This window comes from Zingiber officinale, chromosome 2A (genome assembly GCF_018446385.1).
Source record: "Zingiber officinale cultivar Zhangliang chromosome 2A, Zo_v1.1, whole genome shotgun sequence".
Classification (NCBI taxonomy): Eukaryota; Viridiplantae; Streptophyta; class Magnoliopsida; order Zingiberales; family Zingiberaceae; genus Zingiber; species Zingiber officinale.
In genome coordinates, this window is record NC_055988.1 from 172,513,934 (window position 1) to 172,530,380 (window position 16,447).

A 16,447-nucleotide genomic window follows, 5' to 3' on the forward strand; every position below is an offset into this window, starting at 1 on the left:
TCTCTAAAGACCAGGCCAACGTGGTGCTGGTTTGAAACCAATGTTGGTGCTAGTCTTTAAAGACTAACACTAATGTGGTGCTAGTTGATGCTGGTTTCAAACTAACATGGTGTTGATCTTTAAAGACTAGCACCAACGTGGTGCTGGCTGATGCTGATTTCAAACCAGCATTATTTTTTGTCTTTAAATATTAGCATTAACGCTGCATGAAGGAGAGAGACTTGCATGCAAGAAAGAGACTTACATGTAGGAGAGAGAAAATATTGCATACAGATGAGAGATAAAAATAAAAAAAAAGTTTTGACTGCGTCAGATCATCCATGTATGTTGTCCCCCATCGGTGTGCAAGGTATGTTGTGCAGGGTATCATATTATATATATAGCAGGGGAGATGGCACGTTGACTAAGTGACTCTACTGTTGACCTTGAGAAGACTAAAATCATGACGGCATGGAAGAACCCGCGTGACAAAGAAATGAACTGGGAGAAGAGAGCGTTAGTTACCGGGCAAGGGAGGGGGTCCCCGGCATAGGTACTCCGACGATCAAGTCAGATAACGAGTAGAGAAGATGGAGAACCATAATATCATTTAAGATCCATTGTTAATACCAAGTCAGATAACAGATGGAGAAGATGGGGACACTCAAGGATGGTTGCCATCAAGTAGTACTATAGTTAATTGTCGATCGTCTATTACTGATTGGATTTGCCTAATGGAATTGGTGTAATTTACAATTCCTACAACTGGAACCATTTCAGAGCTATCGATAGGCTTGAAATTATGGTCCTTTGGGATTTTCGATAGGATGCCCATTTTGACTTTTGTTGGTCGGACTTGACTTGTCAGTTAGATGTTGTCCATTTTGATTATTGTCAATCGGTTTTTACTTGTGAACGTCGATCAGACTTTATGTGAAGATGTTGATCGGACATTTGGTTTGAGTGTCTGCTAGGCTCTTTCTACTATATTCTTAAAGGAGATCCTTGAGAGGGGATTGAGGATGATCCTTTATTCATTTCTCATGACTTGGTTATTCGACGGAGGCTCTTGGCATACTGATAACATTCATTGGTAGCATGATGAGGAGATTGATGGTAGTCACAAAAATGTCAATGACTTTCAAGCGGTGATTGATCCCCTCCTTGCACTGCTTTCTCTTCCAGGACTGGTGGAAGATCCAGGCGAGAATTTTTGGGGCATTCTGGAGATGATGGTGGTTTTCGATCGACTTGACTGATCATAGTTGAGACATTCACCTCCTTTTTCATGTGGTCTAGGCTTCATATATATTGATGTATTTGACCACTTTCCCCAGTAGGTCGTCAAAGTCCTTTGCAGGCTTTCTGATGAGGGATTAGAAAAACTCTCCTTCTAAAAGCCTTAAGAGAAGACACTTATTAATATTTCGGAAGTGGCAGACAAAACATCTAGCGCCACTTGATTGAATCGCTTGATGTATGCTCATAGGGATTGCTCGGCTCCTTGGCCCTTGCTTGAGCGTGAATAGACTCAGGCTAGTCTTTTGATACCTCCTACTGTTGGCAAAGTGATGCAGGAAGGCTTTGCGAAGATTTTTAAAGCAGCAAATAGACTCGGCAGGAAGTCGATTGCACCATCATTATGTAGAGCCAGAAAGAGTGGTAAGAAACACTTGACACTTAACGTCATCCGTGTATTGATGAAGGATGGCTGCGTTTTCAAATTTAGGTAGATGATCTTTTCGAGTCGATTGCTCTTCCATACTCTCCGATCGATAATGGTTGAAAGTGGCTCAACAGTTTGCCCTCTAAAATTTCTTGAGAGAACAACATGCTTATTCGCTCAAGAGAACCACTAGGGACCTGAGCCTTTCCCTTTCGCGAATCTCGAGCGAGTGCATCCCAGAAGATGATCCTTGGAGCCTTTCTGCTCAGCCCATATCATCAAATGGTGTGTGGAACAATGCCTTGTGATATGCGACCGGGGATGAGGGCATGGGCGGAAGGATGATCGGTTGTATAGGTGCTTGCACAAATCTAGCCGGAGGAAGAGGAACTGGTTGGAACCCAGTCGAGCCTTCCACTCAGGTCCCTCGCTTGGTGTGAGGGCATGTCGTTGATGCAGTCGAGTTGTACGATAGAGGACCCCCGACTGCTGCTTGTTGTTGCTGCACTGACTTGTGTGCTCGAACAGTTATTAGCAACTCCAAATCTTCTTAAGACAAACTGTGATGAGCATCCAACCTCTTCCATTTTTGCGTTTCAGATTCAAGCAAAGTTTTTACAGACGACGTCAAATTTGATCTTGTCTGAAAGCGAGGGAGATGACACATTGGCTAAGTGGCTCTATTATTAACCACGAGAAGACTAAAATCCTAGTGGCATAGAAGAACCTGCGTGGCAAAGACGGGAACTGGGAGAAAAGAGAGTTAGTCACCGGTCCAGGGAGGTGGTCCCCGACACAGGCACTCCAATACTCAAGTCAGATAGCAAGTGGAGAAGATGGAGAACCATAATAATGAGTGATGAACTATTTAGTGAGACCTCACATACTTGCACCTGTAAATGAATACCCCCTTTTATAATGTTATGATTCATGTATGCATGAATATCAATGCCTTTCCAAAAATGGACAAACCATTATGATGCTCTAACACATTTCTTAAAATAGACTTGCAATTTCTATGTTTGGGAGGATAGAAGTTTTCATATTTCCGCCATACAACTGGCATAAGAAATATTCTCTTGATTATTTGACAGGTGATTACGATTCTCTAACAATGTTGTCTTCTAGAGGGGATCCGACCGGTTCTAAAGTCGATCAGATGTATGTTGGGAGCTCTGCATTGGAGAAGTAGAGAACTAGGAACCGTAAGTCCAATCGGTGCTAAGTATGCCCGGGTTTATGTTGAGGATTCGACTTGCACTCAGCCGCTATGCTTGGATAGAGAGTCTGGTTCAGTCGCGCGATGTGTCTAGCGTGTTCGATCGGACCTTTGGTCCGATCGACTAGAGCACTTGGCGGGGACCCTTGGCTCATCTCTACATGACACTGATATAATCCGAGGTTTCGTTAACTCTAAAGGATTCGGGATTCGATCGGACCAACGGTCCAACCGGCCAACCCAATCGGCCTAGACATGCGACCGTGCTAGTTTCGAGGGCTAACCCCTTATTGACTTTAACCGTCATTTCACCTTTACTTTGACTACCATATCATCTTGATGGTTGATCCCACGTTACCTTTGGGGTGACTTATTATGGACTGTGTATATAGCTACCTTACCTTGATTTTGACTACCACACCATCTTGACCATCGATCCCACGTTACCTTTGGGGCAACCCAAGAGGGAAGACTAAACTCTAAAGGAAAAAATCTTATTAACTTAACTCTATTATAATCCAACACCTAAATCATAATATCGTAAACTCTAAATACATATAATATACCTTGTGACTATTTAAAATTTTTAATTTTAAACACTATAATTCAAAATGGAATTATGAACTCTAAGGGAAATCATATATATATATATATATATATATATATATATATATATATATATATATATATATATATATAGACGTACAACATATAACTACACCTAAATGTGATCATGATCCTGACCTTTACCAAGCAACGTTCTAAGAAATCCAAGTCGACGCCAAGAAAATTATTTCCATGCAAGAAGACTGAAGAAAAGTTCATGGCACAAGTCTGAAGGAACCTTTTTTCCCTTTCTCGCAGTTTCCTTCCTTCCTTCATCTCATGGGATCATCAGTCAATGTTCTGTTTCCCATTTAGTCGGGAAGTTCTTGTTGACCAAGCAGTTCCTCTCGAAGTCAATCTTGCATAAAGAAAGGGTTGCAGTTGAATCGAAGGAGGAAGGAGGAAGGAGGAATTTTCAGCGACCATGAATCTTGAATACTCCTGTTCTTTGTTCCACTGCAAACTTTTCCGTTGGAGAATTGTCGTTGAATTTGTTCGATAATATAAATAATGCTTCCATGTCCCTTAATTTCCGGCAAGCTTTTCCGGCAACCGTCGACGACCGGCTGAATTCCTGGTATGGATCAAATCCTCACCCAGATCCTCGACGCCTGCCGGCAGGCTCAGGACCTTGACCGCTCGCTCCGCCTCTCCGACGTCGCCCTCGACCCCGACTTCCTCCTCGCCACCTGCGAAGACCTCGCCGCCGCCTTCCATCAGGCCGCCGCCGCGCTTCGCGCCCGGGTGCTCCCGTTCGAGCCGCCCCGAGTGGAGCAGCAGGGGGCGCAACTCTCCCCCCTGCGCCGGGAGTCTCCGTCGGAGAGACGGCTGTCGAAGAAGAGGTTTGTAGATTTCGTTTGGTCAATGCGGTAAACTTCCATGATCTTCCCGGAAATTGACTCGATCGTGGTTTCCAGGAAGAAGGGGGCGGTGACGAGGACGGTTCCGGCGGTGAGGATCGGCGATGCCGTCGTTCCTCTCGACGATGGATACACCTGGAGGAAGTACGGCCAAAAGGACATTCACAATTCCAAATTCCCCAGGTGGTGGTTCTTCTTCTTCTCCTCCTCCTTCTTCGATCCCACTGCAAAATTCGGTTCTTGAAAGCTTGAATCGATCGATTAATGGCAGGAGCTACTACCGGTGCACCCACAAGAGCTTCTACGGCTGCGGGGCGAAGAAGCAAGTGCAGATGCTCGACGACGACCCCTCCACCTTCGAGGTCACCTACCGCGGGGAACACACCTGCCAGACCTCCACCACGCCGCTCTTCATCCCCTCCATCCCCGTCGACGTTGAGAACAGAGGCCCCGTCGACGGCGAGGGCTCTACGGTCCAGTTGCATCTCCAAGCCATGGCGGGGCCGTCGTCGTCTTCGCAACCGCAAATCCACAGTTGGCTGGGAGGCGAAAACAGAGGCCCCGGCGACGGCGAGGGCCTTTCGGGCCAGTTGCAGCTCCAAGCCACGGCGGGGCCGTCGTCGTCGCAACCGCAATTTCAAAGTTGGCTGGGCGGCGAGATCAGAGGCCCCGGCGACGGCGAGGACCCTTCGGCCCAGTTTCAGCTCCAAGCCATGGCGGGGCCGTCGTCGTCACAACCGCAATTTCAAAGTTGGCTGGGCGGCGAGAACAGAGGCCCCGGAGACGGCGAGGACCCTTCGGCCCAGTTGCAGCTCCAAGCCATGGCGGGGCCGTCGTCGTCGCAACCGCAATTTCAAAGTTGGCTGGGCGGCGAGAACAGAGGCCCCGGCGGCGGCGAGGACCCTTCGGCCCAGTTTCAGCTCCAAGCCATGGCGGGGCCGTCGTCGTCGCAACCGCAATTTCAAAGTTGGCTGGGCGGCGAGAACAGAGGCCCCGGCGGCGGCGAGGACCCTTCGGCCCAGTTGCAACTCCAGGCCATGGCGGGGACGTCGTCTTCGCAACCGCAAGTCCTCAGTTGGATGGGCGGCGTTGGCAGCGGACAGGCAGCGACGGCGAGGCAGGGCGGCGGCAGAGACGTGGATGTCTCGGTGGCGGAGCTCGCCGACGCGATGTTTAATAATCCGGGGAGCAGCGGAAGCAGCAGCATGGACGCCATCTTCCCGCCGAAGAGAGGAAATTAATCGAATAATCTGCCAAAAAAAAAAAAAGGGTTGAATTTGAGTAGAATTGATCTCAAAATTGGCAATTAGAATTAATTCTTCTCAAATTTGTCTCATAAAAAACACCGTCAAAACTCTTTGATATTCTAATGTCTTTTGTAGAAGTTGAAATTGATTGAAAGACAAATTATTATTATTATTATTATTAAAATAAAATAGAACCTCTTATTTTCTTTTTCATGAAAGGATATTTTTTTAAAATATATATTAAAAATAGTATCCTAAAATATATTTTTATTCTAAAAATATTCTTATTTTAACGTTATATATTATCATATTAAAATTCTCATCCCAATTCAATTATTTAAATTTAATTAAAATTATTTTAGTCAAAATCATTCTAAAACGGTTATAAATTTGATACACAACAAAAAAAACATTAAAAGGATCAAGTTATAAACTTTAAACTTTCTAGACTTTTTCAAAAAAAAATCCAGTTAAAAACCTTCTATTTTTTATTATTTTTTTTCTGTAAACTTAATTTTATCCTCAAAATCTTTTATATGTCTCTGTCACTGTCGCCCACCTTTTTGTTTCCACACAGAATTACGATTAGCGTCGTTGTACTTCGCTGATGAAACCATCATGCAAAGACTCGACATTTTTAACAATTAACCTCTAAATATAACTAACACCATTACAAGAAGAGTCCTGCATAATATAATAACCAGTGAAATATTTGGATACCAATAATTTCACAGAGTTTATCAAGCTAATTAATAATATCTCACACATATTTTCATAACAATGAGATATCAGTAATTCTAGTCCCATGATTGTCACCTCTATGAGAGGGGTTGTATTACTCTGCTCCATTTAACTCAATAATTAAACTTACTATCCCAAATAAATTGGTTGATGTAAGAATCAATATTATCATAGAGCCCTTTGTTGGTCCCCTCCCCTCACGACTGATAAGAAGGGATGAATTATTCTGAAAATCAAAATTAATTTTTCTCAACGTTTCAAATTAAATTAAAAAAATACTTGTAAATAATAAAACGTAAATACATAAATTAAAAAGTAGAGGCAAAAGAATTTATTAGGTTTACAATAAGAGAATTGCTAATCCTAGACAAATGAAGTTCACTCAAGTCTCCTTTGGACAGAATAGCTTATTTACAAGGTTGACAACTTACAAAAATAGTAGAACAAGAATAGAAGTTGTTTTACAAGTGATGTTCTAACTACAGAAATCATGATTGTATTTATAGGCCTAATCCGGACGCTTGGAAGGGTTCTGGGCGTCTGAGTATGGATAAAATTTTATTCACGTCACAACAGATCGCGACAGGATAGGTCTGGATAAAATTTTTGGTACGGGCGCCTGGAAGTGTCCCGGGCGCCCGGACCACCTTTGCACAAGGGCGCCTTGGTGAGGCGCCCCGGCTGAACCAAGCCAGTCCAAGCTCCGGGACCACACAGTCAACTTCAAGTTGACTTTTCGTTCGGGTCTTTCGCTCTGGCTCTGTTCGCTTGGGTGATTTTGACGATCCAGAATAAGGCTCACCTGAACCCATTTTTCGGTCTTCTCGAGCAGTTTTTTGCTCCAATTTCTCATCCCTCGGAAACGTCGTGTGTTTCCTTCTCGTCGCCAGTGTGCTCTTCCGCAGCACCTCTTCCCTCAGACGCACCGAGCCCGTCGACTCTCTCCTATGTTGTCCTTCTCAGTTCTCACTAGCTGCGTCTTTCGCTCGACTTCTTGTGCTCCTAAGTTTCTGCACACTTAGACACAAGACATCAAAATAACAATAAGACCTAACTTGACTTGGTTGATCACATCAAAACCATCACGGGGTACTTACAATCTCTCCTTTTTTGATGTGGATCAACCCAAGTTAAGTTAGGGTAAAATAAGATATTAAATTAAAGACATTAAATGAAATTGCAAGTTTTGAAGTAGAATAGTAGGTATGCAATATTTAAAAAAAATATACTTCCCTCTTAAACTTAACTTCTAACTCTCTCCCTTTGATCACATTAAAAATAGGGGTTTACTATAATAAGTTGAAATTAGAGTCTAGGATTGTATACTTAGCAAAAATTTTAAAAATTAATACTAAAAATTCTAATTTTTATGATTAAAAAAGTAATTTAAAACAAAAATAATTTTAAAAATTACTTTATTTATTGAAAATTTATGAAATTTTTTTATAAAGGTTAATTATACACATCAAAAGTAGAGATTTTTTTGAGGAAATAATAGAGTAAATATTTTTACAAAAAATAAAAAAATAAATTTTTAAAAATTGAGTATTAGAGAATTTTTAACATTAAAAATTAGTATTTTAATAGAAAATTCACAAAAAATTCAATAACAAATAAGAAATTCATAAAACTTTTCTTGGACAGAGAATGTGATAAATTTTCATAGCAAAATTAATTTTGTAAAAATAACTCTGTGAGATATTTTTAATTTACAAGATATAATATTTGAATGAAAAAATAATACAATGATCAAACAATTTTGAAAATTTTTCTACAAATACAAAATAAAATCCTATTTTTTAGAAAAAATAATAGCTATTTAATTTTGAACAAAATTTGCACAAAGGAATTTATTTTGGTATATTGGGCAATTAAAAGGAAAATATTAAATCAATTTAAAATTAGAAATATGCATAATTTAAACTAAGTATGATTTTAGAATCCAATATAGGTTCATTCCAACTGAGTTAATCATATATTTTATTCGGATGTATGTTTTTGTTACTCTTCTAATTTGTCTCTTATGAAATTTATAATATCAATTTAATCATTTATAGTTCCTAACATTTGAAGCAGAAAAATTTGAACATTTTAAATTTTCTATTTGTTCTTTCAAATTGGCATTTTCAATTTTTAACTTATCTAGATCCTCTATTAAGCATAATTTTGCTAAGGTTCTTTTATCTCTAAATTTTTATTTTTTAATTTGTCATTTTTAGTTTGCAATTTGCATATTAATTTTGTCATTGATTTAATGTCGAAATACAGTTGATCAGGTGGTAAGAGGCATACCTCACTTACTATATAAGATTTGAAGCTTGATTCTCCCCCTGCTTCGTTGCATTCAACTGAAGTCGTTCCCCCTTCATCAATGCTAACTTCTGAGGTGTTTTGTTCTTCATTGCTAGCCATCAGTGCTAGACTAGCATATGGTTTTATTTCTGACTCAGATGATGAGCTTTTGTCCCAAGTGACCTTGAGATTCTTATGCTTGTTTTGCTTGGGTCTCTTGTCTTTTTCCTTTTTGAGTTTCGGACAATCCTCCTTTATAAGTCATTTTTTTTTACATTGGTAGCATCGAATCTTTTTTTCTATTTCTTAGACTTTTTCTGTTCTGCATTTCTTTAAATTTGTTAGATCTAAATTTTTTTATAAATTTCCTTATCATATAAGCTTCTTGGTCTCCTTCCAGATCTGAGTCTGACTCAGGTTCATCCTTTTTGGTGGCTTTTAGTGCCAAATTTTGGCTTGATTTTTTTGTTGTACTTGCACATCTAGTTTCATGTAATTCTAAAGTCGAAAAGAGTTTCTCTATGGTACTTACCTCCAGGTTCTTCAAGATGTAGTAGGCATCGATTATCGAGGTCAATTCTGGAGTCCTGGGAAAAGCGTTGAGTGCATAACGTATCGAGTCCCGGTTGGTTACCGTTTTGTCAAGGTTGACCAGTCCGATGATCAGCTCCTTGATCTTTACGTGTAGTTCAGCTACATTCTCACCTTTTTCTAGATGAATGTTCGTTAGCTTATTCCAAAGAATGTCCCGTCGTGCTAGTTTTGCTTCTGATTTTCCTTCGTGGAGTTCCAGAAACTTCTCCCAAATGTCTTTTGCCGATGTGTAGCTTCCGATGTGATTTACTTCTTGAGGCAATAATACACTTAATAAGTGATATTCCGCTCTATTGTTGGCTACAAAATCGCTTTGCTCCTTCTTCATCCAGAGGTCACTATGTGAAAAATGACGTTTTACTTCGCCACGATTTACTTCATCAATTTAAATATACGAGGTAAAAGTGTATAAGCAACTTCGCTGAAAAAACTGACGAAGTATATACAAATATAGACTTCGCATATTTAAAAACGCGAGCTTCGCTTTAAACTGAAATAAGCTATTACTTCAGAAAGTTGTTAAATACCGAAGTAGTAACGTCGTGAATAGAATTTTTAGTGTTTACTCCGAAGTAATAGTACAAGAGTTAACTTTTATTTTGAGACCACTTTTATTTCCCCCCACTTTTTCGTTAACTTCCCTCTGCCGAAATAAGGTTGGACCTCCTCTTCCTTCCCCTTCATTTCAGTCCTCTCCGTTCCCTCTCGTTAGGGCTTCCCTCTGCCGAAATAAGGTTGGACCTCCTCTTCCTTCCCCTTCATTTCAGTCCTCTCCGTTCCCTCTCGTTAGGGCTTCCGATTTGGAGTCTTAGGCAACAGAGACGAAGGTTTCCTCGTTAGGGCTTCCGAAATAAGGTTTGGCAACTTGAACTTTCTTACGCAGGGTTTAGGTTGCAAGTGTTTGAGATATACCGTATGTTTTCTTTCCTTCGATTTCTTTTTCTTATTCTTCTTCTTTTTCTCCTCCTTTATTTTGCAAAATCATGTTTTAGACGGTCTCCAATTTGTTGTAGGTTTGGTGCTATTCTTCCAACAAAGACAAGTGTTTGGAAAATTTTTTTGCTTTTTTTTTCATTCTCTATGTTTACGAGGTCATTACCTAAAAATACGCATGCTTTCAAGTTAGAGTAAGACATGTGTTGTACTCTTACTCCTTCAAGTTGTCCCTCAAAATCTCAGTTCCACATGTATTAATTTTTCTTAAAAAAAATACCTGCCTCCTAATGCAAGCAAGCATAGCACCAGTTGAATTTAAATATCAACTATAGAAGATGGATTGTTTTCCCATGAGATAGCAAAAACTAATGTAACTAATGTGTGTTTTTGTTTCCTTGTTCAGACAATTTGCTAAGCAACCATCAACATTCATATACAAATCAATATTGCTAGAACACTCACCTTTATAATTTCTATTTTGTCCTTGCTCTCTCGGTGACCACTACACTCCTATTCAAATCTTGATGATGAATGCCTCCTTTCTTTATATAAATGTGATCATATACTTTATCTTTATCCTCTTGAAATGGATTGAAATAAAACAGAGATGCATCCAATTTCTATCTAATGCCTTGTGTTGTATACTCGATCCACACTAGGTATAATTTGATAAAGAGTGATTACATCTCTCTATTATTTGCTACTCTCTTTGGCATAAGATAGCTTAGCATTTTCTCCACTAGGTAGATGATGATAATAACTTTTAAATACAACATTCACTAATAGTTATAGTAAATTCTCACCATCCTAACATAATTTGTCTTTGTGCTACCTGTTTCATCCACTATGAAGATCCCAAATACAGCATTTCAGAATCAGACAATCTCAACTATGCTATCACTTATTGAGATTAAATGTGTAACTGCTTCATCCAGCACAAATACAACAATTTAATTTAACAATTTCTAACTATGATACCACTTAAGATAAATAATTTAATAAAATTCAAAGTAAATCTTTGGCTAAAAAATATATGAGAGTAAAAATACAATAAAATTAAATAAAATTACTATTCACACTTTCTATAGTTACATCTCAAACCTTTCCTAACTCCTCAGGATGACAAAAAAAGTTCTAATAAAAAAACTTGTGTAAGCTCTCTGAAAATGTATCACACAACTTGTACAAATGCAACCCAACATATCTCCTACATTCTGAAATGCTCCATCCATGAACAATTTATAACCACCATAAATTTCAAGAAATTTGGTTACAATTGGATTAAACGAACTCAAAACTGCTTCCATCACAAATTTCAACAATCACAACAGCATGATTATGAAAAACTAACTTTAAAATCAGAAATTAGAGGGGTTTTCTTTTACTACTATCAGGCTGAATGGTCTCCGACACTGGATTGCTGACAACCCAATAGATTCAATCTATTTAAGAGCGTTCATATGTCAAATGATTGAGTGTGCATGTTCGAAAAAAGACAAGTGTTTGGAAATTCAACTGGTGTCATGCTTTCGTTCTTTATATATCCACATATTGTACAAAATACGCATTATTTTTCTTCATGATGAGTAGAAAATATTGACAGCTGTTGGAATGAGTATAAAATATGGAATTGTGCTCGATATGAATTTGACTACCTTTTTGCAGTCTTACTCTAACGTTTGCTTAACATATATGTAGTATCTTTAGGTTTTGATCAAAGAACACATTGAGCTAGCGGTAAATAATTTTAGCACGATAATTCTGAAGAAGTTTCTTGGGATTCTGTTGTACTATAATGGATAAATTCTGGATTTACTTAGATAGGAGGTCCAAAGAGTATGAGGAGGGTGTGGAACAATTCATTAGAAGTTGTTTGCAGAATCCACATATCGACCCCAATTTAATTCATTGTCCTTGTTGCAAATGTATGAATCTTAAAAAGGGAGCGCTTATGTGGATTCGGGAGCATCTTTACTTCAATGGTTTCAGTAAAAATTATTTGAATTGGATTTGGCATGGTGAGGCTGCGCAGAAGGATAGATTAAATTCGAGTGTCAACTAAGAGCCAACTGATAATTGTTATGATGATTTTGAAACTGTTAATTTGTGTGAGATAGCGTATGATAACCATACAGAAAATCCAGAAGCATTTATGAAGTTTTTGGAGGAAGCAGAGAAGCCACTGTATAAGGGATGCAAACGTTACACAAAGTTGAGTGCACTTGTAAAACTATACAATACCAAAGCAAGGCATGAGATGAGTGATGCTCTATTTTCAGACCTACTAGCAGATTTTGGGGACATGCTGCCAGATAACCACAATCTGCCATCATCAATTTATGAAGCAAAGAAGACGTTGAGTTGTTTGGCTTTGAGTCATGAAAAGATTCATGCTTGTTCCAATGATTGCATCCTTTATAGGAAACAATATAAAGACTGCGTAAGCTGCCCGAAATGTGGCTTTTCAAGATGGAAGCTAACCAAGAAAAATGTTGAGAAGAAAGGTGTTCCTGCCAAAGTGGTTTGGTATTTCCCTCCCATACCAAGATTTAAGCGCATGTTTAAATCTTTAGAAACTTCCAGAAATTTAACATGGCATGCAGATAGCACAAGAGTTGTTGGTCAGTTACGCCATCCAGTTGATTCACCGTCATGGAAATTGGTGGATCATATGTGGCCCGACTTTGGAAGTGAGGCAAGAAATATTCGCCTGGCACTTGCAGCCGATGGAATTAATCCTCACAACAATCTTAGTAGTCGCTACAGTTGCTGGACAATCATGCTGGCCACATATAATTTGCCTCCAGACATGTGCATGAAAAGGAAATTCATCATGCTAACGATGCTCATTTCAGGGCCAAAACAGCCTGGAAACGATATCGACGTCTACCTTGAGGTTCTGGTTGATGATTTGCAGCTCTTGTGGGAAGGAGTTGATGGAGTTTATGATGCTTATCGAAGGGAGGTTTTCACTCTTAAAGCAGTTCTTTTATGGACCATCAACGACTTTCCTGCATATGGTAACCTTAGTGGATGTACTACACATGGTTATTACGCATGCCCAATATGTGATGAGGATACTTATGCAAAGCACTTACCAAATGGGAAGAAAATATCATTTGCTGAGCATAGACGATTCCTACCACGATTTCATCCATATCGGAGGCAAATAAAGGAGTTTAATGGCATGGAGGAACTTGGTAAAGCAGGTAGGCCATTATCTGGAATTAAGTTGTTTGACAAGCTTTCAGACATAACATGTGAGTTTGGAAAGAAAACAAGTGTGAAGGGGAAAATAAGGAAAAAAGCAAAGGAGAATATTGTGGAAGACATTGAAGAAGAAAAGTATGTTGGAGCTACAAATTTCAGTAAATGTTGGAAGAAGAAGTCAATTTTTTTCAATCTTCCATACTGGAAATACCTACATGTTAGGCATTGTCTCGATGTTATGCACATTGAGAAAAACGTTTTCGAGTCTCTGATTAATACTTTGATGAACATCAAGGGAAAAACCAAGGACAATGTGGCAGCTAGGTTGGACATGGTTCAGATGGGAATTAGGCCTCAATTGGCTCCTAAAATTGGTGAGAAAAGAACATATCTATCTCATGCAGCATGCTCATTCACAAAAAATGAGAGATTACAAGTATGTAGGTCATTAATGGATATAAAAGTTCCGGAAGGTTTCTCATCAAACATGAAGAATCTTGTCTGCATGGATGAGATGAAGCTGAGTAGCTTGAAATCACATGATTCTCATGTTATAATGCAGCACTTCCTGCCAATAGTCATACGTAATTCTCTGCCAAAATATGTTAGATATGCTGTCATAAGATTATGCTTCTTCTTCAAAGATATTTGTTGCAAGATTATCGATGTAGCCAAGTTAGATAAGCTGCAATCTGACTTGATTGTTACACTCTGCTTATTGGAGCAGTATTTCCCCCCTTCTTTCTTCGATATCATGCTTCACTTAATAGTTCATCTTGTTCGTGAAGTCCAATTATGTGGACCAGTCTACTTCAGATGGATGTACCCATTTGAAAGATGCATGAAGGTGTTGAAAAGTTACGTAGGCAGTCGAAAATATCCAGAAGGTTGCATTGTTCGGAGATATGCAGCAGAAGAAGCAGTTGAATTTTGTTCAGAATATCTCAATGACCTTGATCTTGTTGGGGTCCCTAAATCACTACGTGACCCAAACGCAAGCATTCCTGGATTCTCAGCAAGCAATTCATCAATCATCGTCCAACAAATTGATCTCCAACAAGCACACTTGACTGTTCTAGAAAATACAGAAGAAATATCTCCATACATTATGTAAGTGTACTGCATAACTAATAATTATATGTACTTGGCAGTCCATATGTATTCATGAAAATAAAACTTTAGAAGTAAAATTCTTCAATGAACACAAATCCTTCTTGAAGACAATGTTTCCCAAGAAACAGAAAGATGCAAGGTGGATACAAGATGCTCATAATAAGAGGTTCATTGACTGGTTTCGTGCAAAGGTGATGTAGAAGATGCTAACATACAATATTTGTTAATCATTGTTTTGATCACACTAATTAATAGGAATGCATGTCAGGTGGCTGCTGAAATCGATAGTTGCAATGGTGGAATGACATCGTCATTGAGATGGCTGACCCATGGACCACGTGTGCGAGTCTTAAAGTGTGATAGCTATGTCATAAATGGCAATTTATACCAAACAAAAGAGCGGGATGATGAGAAAGTTTGTCAAAACAGTGGTGTTTCTCTACTTGCCAACACGATGCTTGTTTGTAGTGCCAAAGATAAGAATCCCGTGTTAGAGAATGTAACTTTTTATGGAGTTATTGAAGAGATATGGGAACTAGACTATCATCAATTTCAAGTTCCTCTTTTCAAGTGCGCATGGGTATCAAATGACAAAGGAATACAATACAATGATGAATGTGGCTTCACCTTAGTTAATCTGAATAAACGAGGCCACCAGAAGGATGAATTTGTGCTTGCAAGTCAAGTTAGACAAGTATTTTATGTTGCTGACCCACTGAACAAAGGGTGGTCAATAGTGCTTCAAGTTCCAAATAGATGTTACGAGGGAGAAGAGGATCTTTGGACCATAATTCCCGAAGCTCGACCAATTGATAATGTTGATATTCATTGTATTCCTACACATGAAGGATAATTTAGATCTTCTAAAGAGGGTTTCTTTGTAACAAACAAGAAAAAATGATGTTTTCCACTTTTATGTCATCTGCATTAATATTTATTGTTTTTACTAGTATTATTTTTACTTGTTCGTATGTGTTAATGTTATTATTTGTATCACGTCTTCTTTTATTATATTGTCACTGCAGACTTTATATACCGTTATCTCATCATTTATTTTCCTATATGCAGGGAAAAGAACAATGCGTCCTAAAAAACAGCGAAAAATAGCAAAATATGATGAGCCACGTGTAGTTGAGGACACCGAACTACACCAAGATGCTGATGGGTTAGCAGCTGCAGAGCTACGAGGAGAGACTGAAATAGAAGAACCTCCTATTACTGGGCAGAAGAAGACTCGGGGGCCTACATCAATGTGCAGACTTATTGCTGCTGCAAGATGGGGAAAAAAGTCGACGATTGAATATGATGACATAGGACGACCTGTGTACAATGAAAATGGGAAGGCACTACAATCTTTCATAGGCTCTGTTGTTAGATCCATGGTGCCTATTAACATAAAGTCATGGCCCACTGTTCCAGAGAACATGAAACAGAAAGTGTAGGAAGAAATATCGGTGAGTATAATCCAATAATACACTTCCTTATGAGATTGCTTATGTTTTTTTTTCATTGTGATTTTTTCAATATACAAACTGATAGCAATTACTGCTGTGTGTTACAGAATGTCTTCGACTTAGCACCTCAAAGCGAGGCGGCAGTGATGAGTTCAGCAGGCCAGAAATGGAGAGACTTCAAAAACAAACTCAACAGTAGATTTGTCTGGCCATATAGAGATAATCCTGAAAAACTGAGGTCACCACCGGAGCAGTATCAGATCCCATCTACAATTTGGAAAGCTTTTGTTGATGAGAGGCTACATCCATCTTGGGAGGTACTTGATGATATTATCATGTTATATTTAAATTATTATATGCACCAAGATTTAAAACATTTAGGGCATTTAATTAACAAAATGAAGTTCTGTATATAATAATTTCATGTACAACAGGAATATATATAATAAGTTCATTATACTTCATCCTATTGTTTTTAAATTCTAGCCATTCTTCTAAAAATTTACTTTTTTTTTACGTGACATAGGTCA

The 16,447-nt window shown here is 38.9% G+C and overlaps 2 protein-coding genes across 2 annotated transcripts; both read left to right on the forward strand.

Annotated features, from left to right (window-relative positions):
* Positions 1-3,783: 3,783 nt before the first annotated feature.
* On the forward strand, positions 3,784-5,666 carry LOC122040285. Its single transcript, XM_042599612.1, has 3 exons — positions 3,784-4,312; positions 4,388-4,513; positions 4,602-5,666. The coding sequence occupies exons 1-3, from the start codon at positions 4,050-4,052 to the stop codon at positions 5,569-5,571; spliced, it is 1,359 nt and encodes a 452-aa protein (XP_042455546.1). The 5' UTR covers positions 3,784-4,049; the 3' UTR covers positions 5,572-5,666.
* Positions 5,667-12,091: 6,425 nt separating this feature from the next.
* Positions 12,092-15,905, forward strand: LOC122044279. Its single transcript, XM_042604793.1, has 6 exons — positions 12,092-12,158; positions 12,258-13,423; positions 13,646-14,460; positions 14,571-14,654; positions 14,719-15,293; positions 15,532-15,905. Exons 1-6 carry the CDS (start codon positions 12,092-12,094, stop codon positions 15,903-15,905), a joined length of 3,081 nt encoding a protein of 1,026 aa, XP_042460727.1.
* Positions 15,906-16,447: the final 542 nt, after the last annotated feature.

Coding starts and splice junctions, on each gene's coding strand:
- LOC122044279 (XM_042604793.1), top strand. CDS start 12,092: ATGTGGATTCGGGAGCATCTTTACTTCAATGGTTTCAGTAAAAATTAT. Junction 12,159..12,257: donor TTTGAATTGGATTTGGCATG/GTGAGGCTGCGC, acceptor TGTGTGAGATAG/CGTATGATAACCATACAGAA. Junction 13,424..13,645: donor AGTTTGGAAAGAAAACAAGT/GTGAAGGGGAAA, acceptor ATGAACATCAAG/GGAAAAACCAAGGACAATGT.
- LOC122040285 (XM_042599612.1), top strand. CDS start 4,050: ATGGATCAAATCCTCACCCAGATCCTCGACGCCTGCCGGCAGGCTCAG. Junction 4,313..4,387: donor AGACGGCTGTCGAAGAAGAG/GTTTGTAGATTT, acceptor CGTGGTTTCCAG/GAAGAAGGGGGCGGTGACGA. Junction 4,514..4,601: donor CACAATTCCAAATTCCCCAG/GTGGTGGTTCTT, acceptor GATTAATGGCAG/GAGCTACTACCGGTGCACCC.